Source organism: Hyperoodon ampullatus (assembly GCF_949752795.1).
Source record: "Hyperoodon ampullatus genome assembly, chromosome: 6".
Classification (NCBI taxonomy): Eukaryota; Metazoa; Chordata; class Mammalia; order Artiodactyla; family Ziphiidae; genus Hyperoodon; species Hyperoodon ampullatus.
Window position 1 is genome coordinate 6,402,822 of NC_136919.1, and position 25,169 is coordinate 6,427,990.

General features: G+C 42.8%; 1 protein-coding gene across 5 annotated transcripts in view; it reads right to left on the reverse strand.

Annotated features, from left to right (window-relative positions):
* GPR107 (G protein-coupled receptor 107) overlaps positions 1-11,611 on the reverse strand; it is a gene marked incomplete at both ends in the record, with an annotated part of 69,285 nt that extends 57,674 nt beyond the window's left edge. For all 5 annotated transcript variants that reach the window (XM_079706887.1, XM_079706889.1, XM_079706886.1 and 2 more), the window contains one exon: positions 11,471-11,611. In XM_079706887.1, coding sequence (XP_079563013.1) covers positions 11,471-11,611 — 141 coding nt within the window. The remainder of the gene's footprint in view (positions 1-11,470) is intronic.
* Between the last annotated feature and the right edge of the window lie 13,558 nt (positions 11,612-25,169).

Genomic DNA, 25,169 nt, shown 5'->3' on the forward strand with positions numbered 1-25,169 from the left:
AAGACATATAGACCAATGGAAGAGAATATAGAGCCCAGAAATAAATCCACTCATTTATGTTCAACTGATCTTTGACAAAGCTGCCAAGAACATGCAGTGGGGAAAGTATAGTCTCTTTAATAAATGGTGTTGGGAAAACTGTATATCCACATGCAGAAGAATGAAACTGGACCCTTTTCTCACAACATAGAAAAAATCAGCTCAAAATGGATTAATGACTTAAATGTGAGACCTGAAACTGTAAAACTACTACAAGAAAACATAGGAAAACAGCTTCTTAACAATGGTCTGGGCAATAACTTTTTGGATAGAAACCAAAAGCACAGGCAACAAAAGAAAAATAGACAAATGTGACTACATCAAACAAAAAAGCTTCTGCACAGCAAAGAAAACAATCAACAGAGTGAAGAGACAGCCTATGGAATGAGGAAAAATATTTGCAAACCATGTATCTGATAAGGGGCTAATGTCCAAAATACACAGGGAACTAAAACAACTCAATAGCAAGAAAACAAATATCCTGATTTAAAAATGGATAAAGGCAGCTTCCCTGGTGGCACAGTGCTTAAGACTCTGCCTGCCAATGCAGGGGACACGGGTTCAAGCCCTGGCCCGGGAAGATCCCATATGCCGCGGAGCAACTAAGTCCATGAGCCACAACTACTGAAGCCCGCGTGCCACAACTACTGAATCCTGGGCGCCTAGAGCCTGTGCTCTGCAACAAGAGAAGCCACGGGCTTCCCTGGTGGCGCAGTGGTTGAGAGTCCGCCTGCCGATGCAGGGGACACGGGTTCGTGCCCCGGTCCGGGAAGATCCCACATGCCGCGGAGCGGCTGGGCCCGCGAGCTATGGCCGCTGGGCCTGCACGTCCAGAACCTGTGCTCCGCAACGGGAGAGGCCACAGCAGTGAGAGGTCCACGTACAGCAAAAAAAAAAAAAAAGAGAGAAGCCACGAGGATGAGAAGCCCGCTCACCACAACTAGAGAAAGCCCACGCCCAGTAACAAGACACAACACAGCCAAAAATAAATAAATATATTTTTAAAAAAGGATAAAGGATCTGAATAGACATTTCTCAAAAGAAGACACAGGGCTTCCCTGGTGGCGCAGTGGTTGAGAGTCCGCCTGCCGATGCAGGGGACACGGGTTCATGCCCCGGTCTGGGAAGATCCCACATGCCGCGGAGCGGTTGGGCCCGTGAGCCATGGCCGTTGAGCCTGGCGTCCGGAGCCTGTGCTCCGCAATGGGAGAGGCCACAACAGTGAGAGGCCCACGTACAGCAAAAAAAAAAAAAAAAAAAAAAAAAAAAAAAAAAAAAAAAAAAAAAAAAAAAAAGAAGACACAAAAGGTGCTCAATATCACTAATCATCAGGGAAATGTAAATTAAAGCCACAATGAAACATCACCTCACACATGTTAGAATGGCTATTATCAGAAAGTCAAAAGACTACAAGTGTTGATGAGGGAGTGGAGACAAGGGAACTCTTGTACACTGTTGGTGGGAATGTAAATTAGAAGAGTCATTATGGAAAACAGTATGAAGGTTCCTCAAAAAATTAAAATTAGAACTCTAGGGAATTCCTTGGCAGTCCAGTGGTTAGGACTCACTGCTTTCAATGCCGTGGCCCAGGTTCAATCCCTGGTCGGGGAACTAAGATTCCTTAAGACGCGGGTGCGGCCAAAAAAAAAAAAACTCTATATGATCCAGCAATCCCACTTCTGGGTATAAATCCAAAGGAAGTAAAATCACTCTCTTGAAGAGATAGCTGTAACATTAGTCACAATAGCCAAGATATGGAAACAACCTGAGTAGCTGTCAGCAGATAAATGGATAAAGAAAATGTGTGTTTATGTATGGACTATTTTTTGGCCTTAAAAGAGAAGGAAACCTTGTCATCTGCAACAACACAGATGAACCTGGAAGATATTATGCTAAGTTAAATAAGCCAGACACACAAAGACAAATACTGCACAGTCTCACTTCTATGTGGAACCTAAAAAAGTTGAATTCTAAGAAGCAAAGAGCAGAATGGTGGTTACCAAGGCTGGGGGTAGAGGGAAATGGAAAGATGTTCGTCAAAGGGTACAAAGTTTCAGATACGCAGGATGAGTAAGTTCTGCAGATTTAATGTACAACGTGGTGACTACAGTTAACAATACTGTATACTTGGGGCTTCCCTGGTGGCACAGCGGTTAAGAATCCGCCTGCCAATGCAGAGGACACGGGTTCGAGCCCTGGTCTGGGAAGATCCCATGTGCCACGGAGGAACTAAGCCCGTGAGCCACAACTACTGAGCCCACGTGCCACAATTACTGAAGCCCGCACACTCTAGAGCCTGTGCTCCACAACAAGGGAAGCCACTGCAATGAGAGGCCCATGCACCACGACGAAAGTAGCCCCCGCTCACCGCAACTAGAGAAAGCCCGCACTTAGCAACAAAGACCCAACCAGCAACAAAGACCCAACGCAGCCAAAAATAAATAAATAAATAGATAAATTTATTTTAAAAAAAAATACTGTATACTTGAAATCTAAGAGAGTAAATCTTAACTATTCACACACATACATACAATTTTTATTTGACAATTATATCTCAATAAAGCTAAAAAATATTAAATGCAAAGAACAGAAACAAACTATATACAGTTAAGAGTTAAATTTGTTTTAAAAAATTAAAAGGTATATATATTTACAATTATTTATAAAGGATTTGAAAGAAATCCATCAAACCATGAAAAGGTTAGTACCAGTGGGATGGTGGGCAGCAATTTTTTCTTTATACTTTTCTATATTTTCTAAATTTCTAACAAAGACCATGTGTTAATCTGTAATTACAAAAAAAAAAATCAATCGTTATTTCTAAGTATTACCATTTGCCAGTAATAACTGCAGGACCCTCGCCTAACCTAACCTCTGACACTCCATTTTAAGCTATCATGTCACCATATCAAATAAGATACGTATGGAAGTGACTTTGTAAACTGTATTTCACTATACAAATCATAGAGACACAAACTTTGAGATTGAAAGTAACCAGGAAGGTCAAACATTTTAACCACTCATTCAACTTTGATTTAATTCAATGTAAATAAACCAATATTTACAAAACACCCCTAAGGGCTGAGGCCCAAGAAGTGATAAATACTCAGTCTCAAAAAAAATCTCCAACAGCCAGGCCTAACTGTCCAGGAACAAGGAAACCTCTCCTTCTACCAAGAGGAAGCCAGAGATCTGGGGGCCCTGGGATGAACATCCCGCCCACTGTAAGTGCTACAGCCAGAGTGCTACAGGCAACATCTGGGGATGGGGTGTGAGAGGGGAAGAGAGAAGCCTCAGCACTCACATCTGTCCCTCCAGATACTCTCCCACGTAAGAGGCAGCAATGTCAGTGTCTTGGCAGAGTGACAAAGTAAAAGGAGGCAAGGCAAGGAGTTGCCAAAGTGGGGTGAAGATGACAATATCTGACACAAGCAATGAAGATTTAATTACATTTTCAAAGCCCACTCAATCATTTCCATTAGCACTGAACCAGCAGTAAGGTTTGTCTGTTTCTCCAAGGATCACAGAGATCGCAAACATTTGACCTTGTACCCAGTACTGTGTTAGGAAGAACTCTATCACCATTCACTCTTATTACAATACTATGAGACAGGTGTTGTTATGCCCATTTTACACATGAGGCTCAGAGTGGTAAAACTTGCTTAAAATCGTAATGTTAGTAGGTGGCAAAGCCAGTATTCTAACTCAGGTTTGTTTAAAACCCAAACCTGTGCTCTTATCCATCTCATACTTTTTACAGGGACTCCCCTGGTGGTCCAGTGGTAAAGAATCTGTCTTCCAATGCAGGAGATGTGGGTTCAGTCCCTAGTCGGGGAACTAAGATCCCACATGCCGCATGGTGCAGCCGAAAAAGAAAAAAAGAAAATTAATACTTTTTACAACCAAATAAATGGTTATCTTTTGTTTTAAAATTTTTTTATTATAGAAAATTTCAAGCCATCAACTGTGATCAATTTTGTTCCCTTACATTCTTCCCCATATAGGGGAGGAATAAAAAAATAACCATAAAAACAAGTTATATTCCTAATCACAGGAAACTGCTTATCAAGTTAATTAAATGAATTTGTTCACTCATGAGAAGTCAAGGCTACCAGAACATAAACAAAATACAGGACTGTTCCCAGGTACATATTTATATGGTTGATTGTAAAAACTTACACTTTTTCGTGGCCTTCCTTAGCAGATTTATGTTATCGGAAGTTGGTGGAAACATAATTGGCCCACAGTTATAATCTCAAAAGTACTAGTTCAAACAAAGACATAAGCATTAGTTTGATGATGATGATGAAGCCATCTGAATTAATGTATACTTAATTTATCATAGAGGATCTCAGAAAAAAATGCAGCATCAGATTATTCTGGATTATTTCAGATTATTCTGAAAGGTTTTTTGGTAAATAAATAAATAAATAAATAAATAAATTTATGCATGCATGCTGTGCCGGGTCTTAGTTGCAGCACGCCAGATCTTAGTTGCAGCATGCATGCAGGATCTAGTTCCCTGACCAGGGATCCAACCTGGGCCCCCTGCATTGGGAGTGCAGAGTCTTACCCACTGGACCACCAAGGAAGTCCCCTGAAAGGTTTGTCCTTATTTGCAATTAACTACTTTGTAAAATTAAAACTTTAAGATTATTGAAATTCTAAGCCAAAAATTTACCCAAAAAGTTTATTTAAAATGTGAAGTTTTGGGGCTTCCCTAGTGGCGCAGTGGTTAAGAATCCACCTGCCAATGCAGGGGACATGGGTTTGAGCCCTGGTCCGGGAAGATCCCACATGCTGCGGAGCAACTAAGCCCATGTGCCACAACTACTGAGCCTGTGCTCTAGAGCCCGCAAGCCACAACTACTGAGCCCGCGTGCCGCAACTACTGAAGTCCATGCGCCTAGAGCCCGTGCTCCGCAACAAGAGAAGCCACCGCAATGAGAAGCCCGTGCACTGCAACAAAGAGTAGCTCCCACTCGCCACAACTAGAGAAAGCCCACGTGCAGTAATGAAGACACAACACAGCCAAAAATAAAAATAAATTAAATTAATAAATTTATTTTTTAAAAAGTGAAGTTTTGGGTCTTAATTATGGGTGCAATTTTTTTTCTCTTCATGTTTTCTGTTTGCATGCAACTTTATTTTTCCCACCACAAATGCTTTACCAGCATTTAAGAACATATATACACTGAAAAGTATACTCTTACTGAAATAAGTTTTCCTAAAATTTCTGGTCTACAGAGAAGATCTGAAATTAAAAGCCAGCAGGGGGCTAATAAACATGCTGAGATCCTGAACCTCACCAACAGTCAACTTAAAACAAGATGTCACCTTTTCCCCATCAGGCTGGCATAAGCTAAGACATAATGTGCTGTGGAGTATGTGGGTAAATGAGCACTCTGAACATGCTCATACTCTACTGGTGGAGTGTAAATTGATAAAACCTTCATAGAGGGCTATTTGGTACCTTTCCTAGGAATCTACTCCACAGAAATACACAAAGATATATGACAAGAATATTCATAGCAGCTTTGTTTATAATAGCTAAAATCAAGCAATAAAAATACACTATAAATTTCAATCAACAAAAGAATGATTTTTAGAAATGGTGAGTCCCTCTTACAATGAAGTATTATTGCAGTAGTTAAACAGAAGGAAGTAGACCCACATATACACTTACATTTTTTAAATGTCCATAACTAATAAATGAAAAAGTTCATTCATTCGACATGTATTTATTGCGTACCTACGGGCACTGCTCTAGGTTTTGAGAACAAAACACTGAAAAATGAACAAACAGGCCTCTCTCACTGAGCTTACATTCTAGTAGAGACAGACAGATAAGAACAAATAAACAGTATAAGACATCGTCTGCTCAATGGTGATGAGCGCTACAGAGAAACACAGCAGGGAAGGGAGAGGAGGAGGGCGCGCAGCACTGCCACCTAAGCGAGGCTGGTCAGAGAAAGCTTCACTGGAAGGCATCTCTGAACAGGGACTGAGAGGAGCTGGGCATCAGCCTGCAGGCGTAAAGAGGAAGGGCACTTGGGCCTCGGCACCCAGGAGTGCCACCCTCAGGTGAACCTCTGCTTTGTGGACGGAGGACTGCAAGAGGCCAGGATGGCTGGACATTGGCTTAGAAATCATCGAAGAGCTCTGCACACACCCTGACCTGACTTCGATGTTATAAAGTGATTACACCAAAAAAAGAAAAGAAAGAAACATACGTGTGGGGAATGTGTATATGAAGACCTTAATGTGGAAGGGACACACCAAATGGTACCAGTGGTTAACTTGGAAGAATCCAACTAAGGGGATGGGGAACAGGAAGGACTAGGACTCATAATAGAAAAGCTCTTAGGTCACCAAAAAGCAAACTTACTTGTCCTATAATAAATGCTATTTGACTCCTTCAAATGTTTTACGAAAGGTAATTACAACTTCTGTTGTTCGAATCTACACTTTATCCAAGCAAAAAAATTTTTGGTTGTCTGTAAACTATGCCTCTGAAATGAAGTACTGTATTCAAAAAAATCATCTTTATTTGACTTCAAGAGTGAATAGGATAGTTTTTGTAATCAAATTTAATTTTTAAAAATTACAAATGGCTGGGAGCTTCCCTGGTGGCGCAGTGGTTGAGAGTCCGCCTGCGGATGCAGGGGACATGGGTTCGTGCCCCGGTCCGGGAAGATCCCACATGCCGCGGAGCGCCTAGGCCCGTGAGCCATGGTCGCTGAGCCTGCGCGTCCGGAGCCTGTGCTCCGCAACGGGAGAGGCCACAGCAGTGAGAGGCCCGCGTACCGCAAAAAAAAAAAAACAAAAAAACAAAAAAACAAATGGGGAATCTCCTGGCGGTCCAGTGGATAGGACTCCGTGCTTCCACTGCAGGGGGCCTGGGTTAGATCCCTGGTCAGGGAACTAAGATCCCACATGCTGTGGTCAAAAAAAACAAAGACAACTATATGAGGGAAAAAAGAATCAAAGCTCTCCCCTGTCCCCAAGTCACTACTATTTCACCACCTTGTGAAAACTATTCAGAATATGGAGATTTCCCTCTAATTTCTGTTCTATTTTAATATCATTTATTTTGAATTATAAAACTTGCACATGCTCACAGAAAATGTAATTGGAAAAGTACAGAAAAGTAGCTGCAACCTTACCACTCAGGTATAAACTAATAATAATAGTTTGGTGTTTTCCTTTTCCATCTAAGAATACTTAAAACACATTTTTCAGTCATTGTAGCTTTTCAGTGGTACTAACCAAACAAAACAGAAAAGTACAGAGCCATAATCTATCATCTTGCTGTTTGGTGGCATCTATAACAAGATCAGCCACGTACTAAGCACTCACAAGCCCACCACCCAGGTGCAAAGAATTTCTATTTTTATAAACACTGGCAACCATACTTTTTCCAGTACTAAGCACTCATTTTAGAAAAACTGGAACACAGACACACATTCATCTCCTCATTCAACATACTCTTCCTGAATCCTCATCTGTGTCAGGCCCTGCGCAATCAATGGTCAGCGAGACAAGCGAGCCCTTGCTCTCAGAAGACTCACAATACCCCTCGCTATAGAACAGTAAAAGGAATAGCGACAAATACCCAACTACCCACTCCCCACAATTACCAAATGTCTGTGTTGTAGTTGCTTCAGAGCCACAGGAAGGGAGGGTGGGAAGGAGGAAAAGAACAGAACTTCATTGACAAAGTGAAGCGCCTTTGTACCTCTACTGAATCCTATCCCCCTCCACCATCGCTTCCCAAGCGCATGAATTGGTTAAGTGCACTTCTATTTTTCACTGGACGTATCCATAACCATAAACATCATATAGCATTGCTATGTTTTTAAAATCTGGATAAACTGTGTCCCAATGTATGTGTATGTCTGGCAACTTGCATTTTCAGACAACACTGTATTCTCTGAGCGCCTAACTGTGCTGATACACTGAATATGCTCTAGTTCCTCACTTTTATCTGCTTGTGTTCCATCATTATGTACATCACAGTATATCCATTTCCCCAAGGCATTACTTGTACATTTAGGTTAATTCCCAATCTTCTGCTGTGACAATGCTGTTACGAACATTCCCTGTACATATCTTATGCATTATGTGTGTGGGGATTGAGGGTATATATATCTAGATGGCACATTTTCAATTTTACTAGAAATTGCCAAATGGATCCCCAAAGTATATGAAAGTTTCCTTACATCCTTACTGAAACTTGATGTCATCAAACATTTCATTTTTCCCAGTTTTGGGGAAAATCAAGGCTGATGTTGACTGAATTTGCATTTCCTGGTACTTCATGAGTAAGAGCACCTCATCTAGGTTTATCAGCCATTTGGGATTTTCTTCTGTGAAATGCTTTTTTAAACATATCGTATGTCCGGGCTTCCCTGGTGGCGCAGTGGTTAAGAATCTGCCTGCCAATGCAGAGGACAAGGGTTCGAGCCCTGGTCCGGGAAGATCCCACATGCTGCGGAGCAACTAAGCCCGTGTGCCACAACTACTGAGCCTGCGCTCTAGAGCCTGCGAGCCACAACTACTGAGCCCACGTGCCACAACTACTGAAGCCCGCGTGCCTAGAGCCTGTGCTCTGCAACAAGAGGAGCCACCGCAATGAGAAGCCTGCGCACCGCAACAAAGAGTAGCCCCCACTTTGATTTTTAAAAAGTTTAAATCCATTTATGACCAATGGAAATGTGAACCTGATTTGGTATTTCATGATATTAAAGATTAACTTTTTTCTTTGTTATAATGGCACTGTAGTTACATTTTTGAAAGAGTCCCTGTTTCTTATAGGTACATACTGAAATATTTATGGATCAAACAACATGATGACTTTGATTCACTCTAAAATAACATAAGAAGTACTAATGTTGGCACAATATGTAGAAAGGAGAACCCTCACAGATTTCTGGTGGGACTGTAAATGGTATAGTCACTTTGAAAGTGCTTTGGCAGTTTCTTTAGAAGTTAAATACCATATGACCCAGCAATTCTACTCCATTCCTAGCTATCACCCCCCAAAATGAAAACATATGTCCCCACAAAGACTTGCATGTGAATGTTTGCAGCAATATTATTCACAATAGCCAAAAAAGGAAACCCAAATGTCCATTACTGGTGAATGGCTGAGCATAACGTGGGATATGCATACAATGGAATAGTAGTCAGCCATTGAAAGGAATGAATTACTAATACACAGTACAACATGTATGAACCTCAACAACATAAATAAAAGAAGCCACACACAAAAGATCATATACTGCGTGATTCCATTTACATGAAATATCTAGAAAGGGCAAATCTACAGAGACAGAAAGTAGATTAGTGGTTGTCTGGGGCTGGAGGTGGGAATAGGAATTAACTGTAAACCAACACAAGGATCTTACAGAGGTGATGGAAACATTCTATGGCTGAACAGTGGTGATAGATGCACAACTCAGTAAATTTACTAACAATCACTGAATCATACACTTAAAATGGGTGAATTTTAATGAATATAAACTATGCCTCAATAAATTTGTTTCAAAAAGTTAAGGAATCTAAAGAAAGAACAAAAGAGAAGAAATTGGAGAAGACTGAGAAAACCAGAAGAATGATGGAAAATGTAGCATGGGATGAGAAAACTGAGTAAAAAATGAAAAGACTTGTTTCTAATTAAAAACTAAAGAATGCAAGTGAGAAGTGATTTGTGTGGGGAAGGGGAGGAATTAGCCACTGGTTAATGGTTACTGAGGCTGGGTGACAGCTACATGGGAGTTCACTATACTATTCTATTTGGTGTATGGTTGAAATTCTCCTATTTCTCTCAGTCTCAAGCAAAAGAAGATAATCTAATGTTGCTGCTCTGACAGGCTCTCTTCAGGTGATTTCCATTTCCTTGGGCAAAACGCCATACTGTTTAAGAGAAAAGGAGCAACTACAGTATTGACTATGGAAAGGGCACCACAGTACTTGAGAAACAATTACAAAAATTAAAAATATTAATTAATTTAGCACAATATGGAGAAACCAATCACCAGAATTACACCAACTCGGATTGTTTCTACCACTGAGGACAGTATACTTTTTCCTCTATATCAATATGGTCAGTATTTATTTACCTACTGATGCTGGCCATCCGACACTTTAATTTTAGAAATGCCCAAAGCCAAGAGACATGATCCAGTGTGTCCCAGTATTAGCTTTGTCTCTAATTTATAAACTACATAAACTCAGTTGCATGACTTCATCTAAGACTCATGATCCCAAACTATAAAGTGAAAGAATTTTAGGAGTTCATCTCTTGGAGTCGTAAACCTGGGGACTACGGCCTATGGATAAGCTTCCGCAGAATTATAAAGCCCTAGAAATTCCAAGAAAGTTTTGCCTACATTTCTACCTGCATTTTCTGGGGACGATTCAATACCTTTCAGCAGATTCTCAAAAGGAGCCAAGACTCACTTGGCTTCCTGCGGTTGAGAACCATTTTAATCAGGACACATTTTATTTACAAACAACTGACAGCCAGAGTATGGAGTATGGGTCTGGTCAGGTTTTTTAATCCAGATTCTGTATTCTTTAAACTGTACATTCACAAAATACAATGCTTTGTTAAAGTACTGTTTTAATAAGGCAAACTTTCTACAATCCCACACTTCTAAGAAAATTGTATATTATGAAAACAATGCACAAGGCTTTGAGTCATAACGATTTATTTTTCAACTTTCCAGATATATTAATCGCTGAATCGCCTGGAGGCATGTTTTGAATTATAAAGCAAGGATCCAAGGGATCATTCTAGGCCTATCATAAATCTCTTCCCTAGACAGACAATGACAGGAGCGAGAGATAAAAAGGCAGGCCCTCTAATTAGAAACATATTTTAAATGTTGGGTTTAAATTTCCGGTCACGTATTTCAAGCGAGATTTGAAATGAAATTCCTCCGGGAGATTCCCGCTTTGATCAGTCCAGAGTGCGCCCGAAGCCGAACCAGGAAATTGAGGCAAAGGTTCTGCCAAGTACAAGGGCATGGACAAGTGGAGACCGCGGACAAGCGAAGTGGGAAATAAAAGTTGGAGGTGAGAAGGGAGGAGGAAAAGCAGGTTGCTGTCGGCAAGGAAGCTAGGGAAACCGGCAGGGACTGCAAGCGCGGCCTCCGGAGTCCTTCGGGGTTACGCCGCAGTTCAGCCCCTTCCCCTCTCTCAGCTCGAATCTTCCTGCCCTTTTCAGACAGACCGAGGCCTCCCGCCATTCCCACAGTTCCCAACAGACCCCTCTCGGAGGGAGGCCGCGCCCGGGAAAAAAGGCGGGAACCCAAAGGCTCACAAACACCCCCCCCTCCTCTGGGCCAAAGTTGCCCCCAGCCCCCGGAAGCGGCCGCGGCCTCCGGCCCCCGGCCCGCTCCTACCCGGCCCCGGTCAGCCTTACCTTGAGCGCCAGGTGGTGGACGCGGCCCAGGCCAGGCTCGGCCAGCAGCTGCAGCAGTCCCAGTAGTGGAAACAGCCGAAGGCCGGCGGCCAGCCGAGGACTGCGGGAGCCCGAGGAGCCGACGGGCGCCGGGGCGGCCATATTTGTTCCAGCATCACCAGCCGCTTCCTCTCCCGCCCACTTCCGGGGGTTAAAGGACGGCGGCCGCCGGAAGGGCCGGGAAGGGGGGTTAGGGGCTCCGCGGACAGCGGCGCGGGGACTGTGGCCTTTTTCCTGGAGTGTGGGGCCCGGGAAGTCGCCGAGAGGTCTAAGCCGGCCACTTCGAGGCCGTTCAGTTGGCTTCCGCTGTGAGGACTTTAGGTTAAGCCAGAAGAGGTGGCGCCTCCAGTGGGGACCCTGTGGCGGTTGCCATGGCAGCGGTCGCTGGGCAGGACCAGCCCGGTCGTCGCCTCTGCCCGGCGGAGCTTGGAAAGCGACCTTGGGCCTGTGCGACCCGGCCCACCGAGTTACCCGCTTTCCAAGGGAGGGGGTACCTCCAGGGCGCCTGGCCGTTGATGGGACTGATTTCCCGAGCAGCGTTGACTCGGTGGAAAATGCCAAGTTCGTGGCTTGTCTTTAGTCCTTTGGTTTTTTTGAGGCTCTTCACACTGAAATTTTTGACGAAGTGGTTGTAGTGATATGAATTTATTGAGCCCTTATCAGGCACTTCGTTAGACCTTTGTGTGCATTTTTGCATTTAATCCTTGGAACAATCTGATGAGATAGGAGGTAGGTATAAGCATTATCCCCCTTTACCGGTAAGCAAACTGAAGCTCTAAGAAATTAAGTCATTTGTTCCAGGTTGAACTGGGAATCACGTGGAAACTACTAAAGACTATGTTATATTGCTTCATGCTAGTTTATCCAACCACTAGAGGATGAATCTTTTAATTCTGTGTGGAAACTTTCTTTGCCTCTTATCTTTGGAATTTGTAGGGAGATCTTTTTTTCTTTATTATTTATTTTTTAATTTATGTAAGGAAATCTTTAAGGGAAGGATTCAGTAGCTGATTGCCTTCAACTCACTATTTTTTATCAAGGAGTTATAGAAGAACGTGCTTATTAAAATTGCCGATAGACTAGCTAGGTTTATTTAGTTTTGAGTTTTTTGAGTTTTTTTGGTTTGTTTTTGTGTTTTGTTTTTCTTGCCACACAAATAATGCATGCTCTTTGTGTGCAATCATTTAAGCAAAAGAGGAGAAAATAAAAACCACCAGGAATCCCAATACTGAGTGACTGTCAGTGTACTAATGTGTTTTATGACAGAATCAGAGTCTTCGTTTTTAACTGGACGTAGGAACTGAAATTAACATGATATATTTAAAGGGAGCTAAAGTGCTGCACTCAGAAAGAATCAGTTGAGAAAGTACAAAATAGAGGAGGGAGGGTCCTAGATCTTTTAGCTGTGCAATCATAGTAGTAAAAGTCATGAACCTATGAATTCTTCCCTTGAGTCAAAAACCAGTACAGGTTCTGTCACACCCTCTGCAGGAACAAAAACAGGGTACTAAGGTGTAGCCGAGAAGCTAGAGAGGCAATGTTTACTATTTGGTGGTTTACTTCTTTCTCCAACCTCATATACTTAGCCATCTATTGTGAATATGCAACCTTACTTCTTTGAACAGAATTCTCATCTGATCTCACTACCCCATCCTACAGGAAACTGCGAAGAAGAAACTTTACTGTTTTGGAAATCCACAAAGGAGATGATAGTTAATGTATTTATTGAGCAATTAAGTTTGCCAAATATTCTGCTAAGTACTTTATATGTACATTTTCTAATTTAAGACCAAAATCTTTATAAGATCTATATTTTTGTTCCTTTTTTAAAGATAAGACTTGGTTAGATAAATTAATTTATTCAGGGTGGTCTGATCATTTATAAATGACTCTCATCCAGGCCTCTCCCATAAAGCCCAGCACTTAATCCCTGTCCTGCAATTGTAAAACTTTCATTTCATATGAGGCTGGAAGGGTCCTTAGATAACCAACAGATCCTTCCACCTTATTTAACAGATGTGAAAACAAATCCAAGGAACTCAAGTGATTTGCTCAAGATCACACAATGAGTTGGGTAATTTTTGGCAAGCATCTTTAGAACCAGGACTGGAACCTCATCTACTTCAGAACAGGATCTGCGCTTCTTGCACTATACCGTACATGGTTTTCTAATTCTTATAATTTTATTGTTATTTTTAAATTCTTATAATTTTAAATTTTCAAAAAATAAAATCCCAGAATCTGAGTAACCAGTGTGTTATCAAGTGAAATGCAAGAGAAATTTTCAGAAAGTATTTTAACAATCAGCAGTATGAAAGAACATAGAAGAAATGTAAAATAGTTGATACTTTCTTTTAGGTATCTAGAGGAAATACCAAAGTCAGTTAGCTGATTCTCACTTCAGTATGAAACTAATTGTTTAAAGAAATGGGGATTTTCAAGTGCAGTTTCATTTTTAAAGGCAATTTACAGTGTTTTGGAGTATTATTATAGTTTACTTTTTAAAGTGAGGTACCATTTTTGAGAATCTCTGGTTTTAAATTTGAATATAATAGGCTTCTAAAAACAGATTGATCAGGAAGAATATTAATTTTATTTAATATTATAATAACTAGTTTATAAAGTAGAAGACATTTGTCTTTTAGTCTCTGGAAAACAGTTTTACAAGGGCTCAAAGCTGGGTTCTTATTCCTTGCTTCTTTTCATTTGGGAATTATGTGACCTTCACAGGGTCACATACCAATGGCATCTGTCCAGACGTTTATGAGGAATAGCTTCTTCAGGTATTTGAGAACTATATTGTGCCAGTCATTAGCTTAGAATTGAGAGAAGTAAGAAAGGGAACACAAATTACAAAGACTTAAGTGAAGTATTGATTAGACAGTTACTTCTCAAATTCTGTGAAAACTGCTATCTTGGCAATTTTATATTTAATTATATATTTTTATATTTAAGCACATGATTTCAGAGTTTCAAGAACAGATTATTTGCATAATCATGGTACTGTAACTGGGAACAGACCTGTTGAGTAACAGAACAAGTTAGGCCTGCCTCTCCCTGGCAACATTTTCAAAGGGGCATTAAACTTTGAGGTACTGACTGCAGGTACTGACTGCAAAGGCCTGGAGGGGCTGGAAATACTATCTCCTAAACCTGACTTTCAGCCTTATCCTCTTAGTCAAGTGGATTTTATTTTTCTATTTCCTCTAACTTTGCAAGATCCACTGAAGTTTGCCCCTAGTAGCAGAATTGGTAGTTTGAACCTAGTGTGATTCATAATGTTTAGCATCAGTTTAGAAATTTCCAGAGATGTTTAATGTAATTATTGGGTTAATATTCTCCAGTTATGATTGCCATTTGTCTTTCTTATCAAAAGAGATGACATTTCAGACCAAAACCCTCTATAAACACAGTATAGGGAACCAAAAGTCCAATTGGGGTCTGGCAACACATTCAGAAGTCAAATGTCACTTTCGTTCTTTGGCTTGAAATGTCATTTCTTGGGGCATGGGGGAAGCCCACGGCCTCTCCTTGCAGAGAGTGATCTTGGAAAAGCTAGGCCCTGACCCATCTTGAATCCTGCAGGCTGGAGAAAAATTTCCAATTCACTACTCCTCAGTTTGGTGGCACAGTGTGTAACTTGCTCAGCCACATACAGCTGGTTTTTCCTGATTTTATGCACATCTTTATAGAACTTCAGGGGAATTCCACTGTCAGGTACAAAAATTGGTTTCAGTTTTAAGATTCTACTCACCACAGAGTTCCTACTTTTATCCCACTTCAGCTTTTTCCACTGGAGTTTGAATGATAAGCAAATGGAGAATTTAAAGCTAGAAACTGATGGAAGCTATTTTAACAGAAAAAAAAAATCTTGAGAATTTCATTAGGAAGAGTACTTCACCAATAGACAACCACCAATCAATTGTAGTTCAGGCAATCTGTCTTGCTGCATCAGAAGTGCTTTAAAGGATTGCTTTACTTGATAGAGGAAGTAAAAATCCTCCAGAAAACAAGAGGAACGGAAAGGGAACCAATACTTGTGCCCTCACGTGCTAAGCATTTTGCATGTATTCTTTTAATCTTTGCAGCAACCTTTGGAGCAAAGTAGCATTATTTCCATTTTATGGAGGAGGAGAATGAGGCTTAGAGAAGGAAAATAATTCAACCAAAGCTCTAGAGCTTTCTGTGCAGGGCTATCCACTCTGGCTAACACCAAAGCCTGTGCTCACCGCCAGCTCCCTCCTTCCAGCCTCACAACAACCTGTGAGGTCCCCGTTTTCAGTGAAACTGAGAGTTTAAGTAACTTGCCGAAGGCCATGTACCTAATAAGTAGTGGAACACTAGGGTGCCAATTGAACAATTACAAAACCGAGCTTCTTTAAAATAGATTAGATAGAGATATCTGTACATCTAAGCCCCTGAATTAGATGTTTATTACTTGTAAGCAGCATTAGAGTTGCCAAACGACCCTGTTAGAATTGTTTACCTGTAACTACATGGCAACTATACAGGGTCTCTATTTGTCTAGATACCTTATTTCAGTGCTAATAATGTCCATGTGATCAGATTATTCAGTGGAAATTTATACAGTCACCTGCCAAGATCATAACTTTGTAAATCAGTGTTCTCTAGATGTTCCTGAAAGGCAAAACAGGTGTATATAACCCAGACTGACCACCTAGGTAATTCCAGCCTTTACATAGACAGGGTTTACAATACCTCTTGTGAAAATTGATTCCTAAGTAGGTCAGTCACAGTAATGTTAATATAATTTCTTAAACTCACTCCCTTTTATTATAAGGGAAACTGAAGTGGATTTAGTTCACCCTAAAAAATATTATGCTGTATTTATCTTTTTCTCTGCTGGCTTATTTCTCTTTATCCTGAATCCTGTTGGCTTCCATTGTTTTAAAATCAATGGTGTTTTTTTCTTTTACTTCTTGGAGATTCTGATACTTTCAAACCTTTTTCAGTTACCACCAGTCTTAATGAAGTTAAAGATATTTGCAGTGTGGTCTGATTAACCCAGTTCCATATAGTTCTGCTGCTGTGGCTTTTTATGGGCTCCTATAAGTATTTCCTGCTTACTCATCTTCAAAGGTTTCCTTTTAATATGGTCTCTTTTTTTTTTCTGCTGTTCCTTCCTCTTTGTCCCCTCTTCTTTCTCTTCTTTAGAGCAGCAGGTTGTTTTTCCTCCTGATTAGCATCTTTTCACAAGTGGTCACTCTGGTTTTGAGAAGTCTTCTAGAAGGCACTCAAGTGTACTTGAAAAAATATTAAACCTTGGCAGGAAGGGAAATTGAGGTGAATACTGAGGCAGGGTCTTGTTAGATGATCTGCATTTCACTTACCGTTTCCAAATAGCCAACTAAACTGTGCAGTATTGTTTGAATTTCTAACCCCTCCAACTCACTCTGGCTATTAATCTACCTTGGGAGATAAGTGGATGGCAGTTCTGATTGTTACACATCTAGCAGGCTTGGGTAAAGAGTTCCCAGACCTGGTAACTGAGAACAAAATATTTAAATACACACACTAAAAACAAGGGGATGGAGGGAACTTGTAACTGAAGACAGACCAAAACAGTTTTGACAGTTTAAATTTATTGTAATTCTGTCCAACAAAGGAAGTAGAACTTGGTTTATCTGCAAGAGTAAAACACCACCCTTGCTCCACCCTCTCGTGGAGAATGATAAGCTGGTTGAGGCTGGGTGTAGTGGGATTGGAGAGATGCATCACTGTGAAATATTTCTAAAATGGGGCGCATTTTAGGAGTCCGCAGTTATTCAGAAAAGTCAGTAGCATTAGCTGAGGAAGAAAGAAAAGTTGGGGAGAAAAGTCCTAGCGATTCAGAGGAAGGAGTTGGAACTCAAGCAATTCTCCATTCCTGGAATGTTATTTGTGTAGACCCTCCAAATACAGAGAAAAAGGAGTCCGTATCTACTGAAAAATGAGCTCTCAGTTTACCAACAACAGGCCAGGTAACAGGTGCTCATTTCCTTGATCCTCGCCAGCACACGGCAAGATGGCTACGTTATTAAATAACTCCATTTGTCAGGCGAGGGCTCTGAGCTTCTAGAGGTGGAGGCATTGTCGGAGGCCACCCAGCTAGTAAGTGCGGGAGGCTGGTCCACGCGTCATCCGTGGACCCAGCGCCTTTCCTTTTACCCACTAAGCGGCAACGTGATTTCACGTCTGAGAGTTTCTTGGCCGAACAAGTTGGAAATCACTGGTTTCAGAGATAAGAAATCACTGGTTGTGCGCCCCTGGATTCCTTCCCCAGGAATCAAACTCTAAGCTGTTTGGCCGCTCTTCGCCTCGACGTCCCTCTGTGTGCAGTACACACACAGCACCGTACCAGGCCCCACTCCCACCGCGCAAGGCTGCAAGGCTGCAAGGCGCCTCGGGCCTCCACGGTTCCCGGGCGGTGGGGAAAGACCATCCGAGCGAACTCCGGTCGGTGTGAATGGCTGCCAGGGAAAAGTATGGTCCTGAAATTCAAAGCGGCGCTCGGCGCAGGGGAGCAACCTCAGGCCTCTGCAAAGCACCCGTAATAACAGGGGCCAGCTATGTTCAAAGGCGAGTGGTTGTCCTAAGAGCAGAGAGTGTGGTTGCTAATAAGTAATAAAAAAAAATCGGTGGTGGGGTGGCGGGGAGAAGGTCAGGGCCTTCAAGTCCCGGCGGAGCCCCCTCCTCCCTCCGGGTCCTTCCGGACCCCAGGGCCACGCGGGCGGGGCGGAGGGAGCCTAGCGGGAGGTGGGGCCGGGGCCAGGGCCGGGGCCGGGGGCGGGGCGCGCGCGTGCGCGAGCTGTCAGGCCGACCCCGCCCCCGGCTGCAGTCCCGCCCCTCCCGCCCCTCCCCCTCCCCTTGCTCTCCGGCTGTGGGGCGGGCGGGCTGGCGGGCGCTGCGGCGACCGCGGCTGCTGCTTCCTCGGGCCATTTTGCTGAGGAGCGAAGGGGAGGAGGAGCTGCCGAAGAGACTCAAGGCGAGGAGCGGCGAGCCGGAGGAGGCGGCGACCGCGCGGGCACGGGCTTTCCTCGATCGCGGGGATCTCGAGGGGCGAAGGGATCGCCTGGGAAGGGGACCGGAGAGCCGCGCCTGCCGCGCGGCGCGCCCCTTCCCGCCCCCTGAACCATGAGCTGGGGCACCGAGCTCTGGGTGAGTGAGAGGCTGGGCCCGCCGGGATGCGGGGGAAGGTGCCTGGCGCGCCTGGGCGGGGGGCGCGGGCCGGGCTGCCCGGGTGGAGGCGACCGCGCTCTGGTCGGGGTCCCGGCGGCCTGGGAGTAGGCGCAGGTCCGGGAGCCTCTCGTCGGCCTTGGCTTGAGCAGGAGGTGCGAGCCAGATTCGCTCTTCGGAGGTGAGGGGCGCTGGGGTGGGTCCCCGGCGGCCCGAGCAGGGGGCGCGGATCTGGGTCCCCCCGCGGCCTGAGCCGGAGGCTCAGGACTCCCTCTCCTCGGCGCCCTGAGGCCAGCGGTGTGTGTTGGGAAGAGCCTTAATCCCCCGGAGCGAGTAACCGATGCGCCGCGGGCCGACTCAGTGGGGGCGTGGAGGCCCGGGGATTTTCAGGGCTGCGTTCGGTGTTCGGCGCCCAGACCCGAGGTCCTAGGCTGCTTTCTCTTCGTGGAGGTGCGGGCGGGTCGGGCGCTCCTCCGGGGGGGCGGGGCGGCCCTGGCGGGGCCAGTCCCGGGTCTTGGGTTTTGGGGCGCAGGGGCGAGAACTGGTGTCTTCCTCCTAGTGGCGAGGACGTTTGCCCTGTGGTGGTTTAGGGGTGCACTTGTGATTTTTTGAGGGGCAGCTCAGATCCTCGATTTGATGTGGGGACTGCGGCGTTTGGCCTGGAGGGGAAAGTAGTCGGAGTTAGAGGGAGATCTGGTGTTATCACCTTCAGGAAGAGGCACTCGCGGGGTAGATTTTATATTTTTTAACTGCTCAGAGGAAAGAGTCTAAACTGGGGTAGGGAGCGCCCCGCCGGGATTCCTAACCTGGGGCGCGGATGGATAAACAAGTAGCGTGCTGTCTGGAAGCTCCTCTCCCCGGACCAAGGCGCAAGGAGGATGCCAAGACGGTGCACAGGCCGTCCTCGGGGAGGAGAGGCTGTGGCTTTTGGACTGGAGCTTGTTTCCCTGCCTTCCTCTGGATTCCTGAGGCAATCACTAGGCAAGGGATGGGCAGAGTAGTGTCCAGAGGGAGGAGTAGATGAAATCTCAATTATCGCCCTGAAGTGTTCTCAAGAGGAGACGAAACCATGATGAACTCGAAAGTGCCTCCCTTCGGAATCCCATTTGTAAAGGGCGTGGAGGAGAAAGCGTGAGGTGGTGGCTGCTCTCTGAGCTGAGGCGAGGAAATCTCACGTCAAAATAAAACAAGGTTAGAGCAGCTATAGAAACAGCACATCCTCCCTTATTTATTTATTTTTTTTTTTGCTTTAATTGTTTTTACATAACCATTTCTTAGGCTCAGAATCAGCCACTGGTATTAAAACCAAAATCCTGAAGGCAATAGCTCCCTTACATTAAGATAACTCATTTTATAAACATCCTCTATCAAAAGGGACTCCAATTTTCGACTGATGTTTACAAATATTCATTTTAAAAATAAAGTAACAGATGGTTTTAAGTATTTACACAGGCCAATTAGGCAGAATCTACCATTTTAAGTGTTGAATTTCTTTCTTCTTCTATTCCTTCTCCACTCCCTTTGGCTCATTTTACCTTTTCTGGGATGAGGGGAGCAAATCAGAAGGAATTTTTAATCAAGAGAATAGAAAATTTGGCACGATTTTTTTCACTTGTTCAAACTAGAGAAAGGGATTATTGGGGTGGGGGGAATACAATATATTTCTAAGTGAAATAGGCTGTAGTTAAGGGTACTGAACACAATGGTGGGCACTTCACGGTGATGTTGGTGAACGTTATTAGAAGGTGATCCAGAAAAGGGGGGGTAGCTAAGAGAAGAAAACCAGTAAAATAGCTACAATCACCTGTATTATTCTGTACACTTCTTTTTGGAAGTAGAGGGTGGGAAGGAAGGCAAAGACAGGGAGTTGTTGAAAATCAGTGGGAACTGGAATATATATGAATGAAAGGAAATCTTGGATTTGCTTCAAAAGAATTTGGGATGGTAGTGGATGGGGATGTCGATGAAGGGAACGTGCTTGGGAGTTGATCATTGTTGAAGCTGGGTGATGGGTACAGGAGGACTTGTGATACTATGCTTTCTACTGTCTATGTTTGAAATTTCCTACAGTGAAAATAATTGGAAAAGATTTTTAAGGGAGAAGGTGTGTAAACTAATTGAGAATTTTTTTCACTTGGTTTTAAGTTTATGAGGAAGAATGAGTCATCTGTTGTCTCTATACAAGTATGTGTCAGCGAAGAGTTAAAAAAAAGAAAAAGGCATTCCAGTAGAGTATTGCCCTTTGCCCTTGAGTGGCTTAGAGGTTAATAGAGGGAAAAGAATGATCACATAATTTGTGCTAAGAGAAGTGCAAAATCTGAGTTTAAATTCCAAGAAGTAGAAGGGGAACGAAATGTCTGTTTCCAGTTGCCTTGTTTTATTAATATTTGAGATTTTAAAAAAATCAGAATAATGAAGGATTCTGAAAAATAAACCTCCAGTTCTCTGGTGGTGAGAGACTCAGTGTTGTGTGGTGCGTTGGGCAGCAGTGGGCAGCCTGGCAGGGCTGTGATTGAGGGTTTTCCTTGAATGGTGGCTGTGGGGATCATGCACATAGGTAATGAGATAATGATGGGGTGCTCAGGCCTAACTTGGCAGAATGGTGCTTCTGTATGGAGAGAGATGGAGATCTGGTTCGGGTAGCCACGAGCTCTTTGTAATAGGTGCTTGCAGCTTTCATAGACCTTCACAAATGCCATCAAGTTTCACACACATTTTAGGATGCCAGTCAACGTTCATGCAGGCTTTTCAAAACGACAGGTTTCTAACTTTACATTAAAGGCCTGTTCTTAGCCACATCCTGCTTTGTAGACAGAGTAAAACCGTTCTCTTTTCTTTTTTTTTTTTTTTTTAACCTCTCCATAGGCGTAAACTTTGATATCCTAGGACATTTTTGAGAAATCATGAAATGTCAGGAAGTTATCAGGCAATCATAAAAATGGACTCAAAACCCATAATTTGTAATAACTTTATTGGATTAGATTGTATTAAAATAAGGGCTTTCTATTTTATATCAGAAGTTATAACAAAGTATAAACGGCTGATTTAAAGTGATTAGGGTAAAATTGTTTCTGTACCAAAATTAACCAAAATGCATTTACTCAAGACTTTGTTTAAAAAGTCATGTTAATAGGCTAAATAGTTTTCACTGACTTGTTGAAATTGTGACTGGTCATTGGAGAAATGGCAAAGCAAGAATTTCTTACATTTGAATTTTTTTTTTTTTTTGGTTTTGTACCTACATGTTAGAAAGAAGTGAGAAGTTATTGAAGTGTCAGCTCAACTTTTTGTAAGCTTGATCATTAATGTGAAGTAAGAAAAAGTCCATTGGAAATTTTAGCTTTCCTTATAACTGTTCTACTCTTTGTGGCTAAAAATTTACTCAGTGATAGAATCTACCTTTATCTCCTAGTGTCCTCTCTGCCATCTTTCTTTTGGTGCTAATAAGAAATGGAGTAGCCCAAAATAATAACAGCAAGAAAGCAAACAGAGAGACCCGAATAATACATATTGGTTAACATATTACTATGTTAAGCCACCTGTGTTGATTGTACTTCATTTTTTTTCTTAAACCTATGTTTTTAGGACAGGCATATAATGTGCATTCCACAATTTGTTGAATATAGTGACATTGATTGTGGTGTGCACCTTTAAGAGGCAGCAGTGAAAGAGTTGTCTACTAACTGGACCAGGAATAGTTGGGAGTTCAAGAAATATTTATTGAGGGACTTCCCTGGTGGGGCAGTGGTTAAGAATCTGCCTGCCAGTGCAGGGGACTTGGGTTCCAGCCCTGGTCCTGGAAGATCCCAGATGCCGCGGAACAACTAAGCCCGTGCGCCACAACTACTGAGCCTGCAAGCCACAACTACTGAGCCCACGTGCCTAGAGCCCGTGCTCCGCAATAAGAGAAGCCACCACAATGAGAAGCCTGCGCACCACAGCAAAGAGTAGCCCCCGCTCACTGCAACTAGAGAAAGCCCGCCAGCAGCAACGAAGACCCAGCGCAGCCAAAAATAAATATATTTAAAAAAAAGAAAGAAAGAAATATTTATTGAATAAATGAATGAATCCTTTTTTTCATTTTGTCTTAACATTTGCTGTTTTAAAGTAATGGGAGGGTAGTTTTAATGCCTTTCTGCACTTTGGCAGTTGTAAACATTAAAAAAAACTAATTCTAGGCACCGTTTTTTTTTTAAATAGACTATTTTTTAGAGTAGTTATAGTTTCACAGCAAAATTGAGCAGAAGGTCCAGAGATTTATACTGCTTCCTCACAAATACACAGTCTAGATCTCCTTTTGGGGAGCAGGGAGGCACACTGCACGGCCTGTGGGATCTTAGTTCAGAAGTGAGGAGTCGTAACCACTGGACTGCCAGGGAAGTCCCTCTAGACCATTTTTTAAAATAATTTTTTTAATTAATTAATTAATCTATTTATTTTTGGCTGTGTTGGGCCTTCGTTGCCCAGTTGGGGTGCGCGGGCATCTCATTGCAGTGGCTTCTGTTGTTGCGGAGCGCAGGCTCTAGGCGTGCAGGCTTCACTAGTTGTGGCTCGCAGGCTTCAGTAGTTGTGGCTCGTGGGCTCTAGAGCACAGGGTCAGTAGTTGTGGCACACGAGCTTAGTTGCTCCGCAGCATGTGGGATCTTCCTGGACCAGGGCTCGAGCCCGTGTCCCCTGCATTGGCAGGCGGATTCTTAACCAGTGCGCCACCAGGGAAGCCCTAATGGACTGTTAATAGTTGCAGGATTTGGAGAATTAGTACCTCTTCTTACTGCCCAGTACTAAATGGTGTAGAGTACTAACAACGGTTCATAGCTCTTCTCCTGCTCTTTCTTCTTTAATCCTTCAGAGATTTCTGTTTGGGATAAACATGGCAAGACCAACAGGGGAGACATCACTCTTGGAACTTCGCTGAGCAGAGCAGAACTGCCTCAAAAAATAGACCAAATCAAGTTTATTTCTGTCATCCCTACCTCTCTATTAAAACAGGGTTTGCACAGTCTTTTCTGGTTAGTCGATTTTTTTAAAAATTAGTTTATTTTCTTATCTTTATTTTTTGTAATTGAAGTGTAGTTGATTTATAATGTTTCAGGTGTATAGCAAAGTGATTCAGTCATATATATATATTCTTTTTCACATTTTTTCATTATAAGCTATTACAAGATATTGAATATAGTTCCCTATGCTATACAGTAGGTCCTTCTTGTTTATCCTTTTTACTGATATATAGTAGTTTGTATCTGCTAATCCCAAACTCCTAATTTATCCCTCCCCGCCCCCCCTTTCTCTTCTGGTAACCAGAAGTTTTTCTTCTATGTCTGTGAGTCTGTTTTTGTTTGTCTTTATTTATTTATTGTGCCGTGCAGCTCGGGACATGCGTGATCTTAGTTCCCCGACCAGGGATTGAACCTGGTCCCACAGTATTGAAAGCACCAAGTCCTAACCACTGGACCACCAGGGAATCCCCAGTCTATTTCTGTTTTGTAAATAAGTTCATCTGTATCATTTTTTTAGATTCCACATGTAAGCGATATGATATTTGTCTCTCTGGTTAGTAGATATTAAACAAAACAGGGGCGGTCAGGTTATTCTGTGGTTGGAGATTTACCCATCAGCTTGTTGCCTTCACTTTATACATTAGATATCATCCTGAACATTGCATTTTTGGTAGGTAAAACTGTGTTTCAAGCACCGTAAGGGGTTTCGTCTGTGCTTACCATGTGACCACATTTAGAACTCTTGCTTTACGTTCATGCGACATGGAAAGTGCCTCTTTGAAGGACTATTCAAGTATCACCCACTTCCTTGCTAAAGCTAATATTGTGTTTCCTGCAAGTATTACTCATACTTGTTTCATCAACACCACCCACATTTAAAAATAAGGCTTTATTTTGACACTTAAAAATTGCAAGCTACCAAGAATACACGTATGCCCTGGGAAATTAATCTAATTAGATTTTGGAATGTGGGTGTGAAGTCTTCTGGAATTAGTGTTTGTAATGCAATATTTGTTTCCTGATTTAGTAATATATAGTCATACTAGCTTGAGCCTAGTGATGTGTCTAGGTAAAAACAATTAAAAAGTCATAATAAAGGGTCAAATATGTATATTGTATTAAAGAGTTAGTTGGGAATATACAAGTTTTTAATATTGATTCTTTTAACTCATAAGCCTCATCTGTAAAAGTTATGCTAAATTTATGTAACTCAGGACTTCCGTGGTGGCTCAGTGGTTAAGAATCTGCCTGTCAATACAGGAAACACGGGTTTGAGCCCTGATCTGGGAAGATCCCACATGCCACGCAGCAGCTAAGCCTGTGTGCCAAAACTACTGAGCCTGTGCTCTAGAGCTTGTATGCCACAACTACTGAAACCCTTGTGCCTAGAGCCCATGCTCCACAACAAGAGAAGCCACTGCAATGGGAAGCCCACACGCAGCAACAATGACCCAACACAGCCAAAAAAAAAAGAAAAAAAAATTATG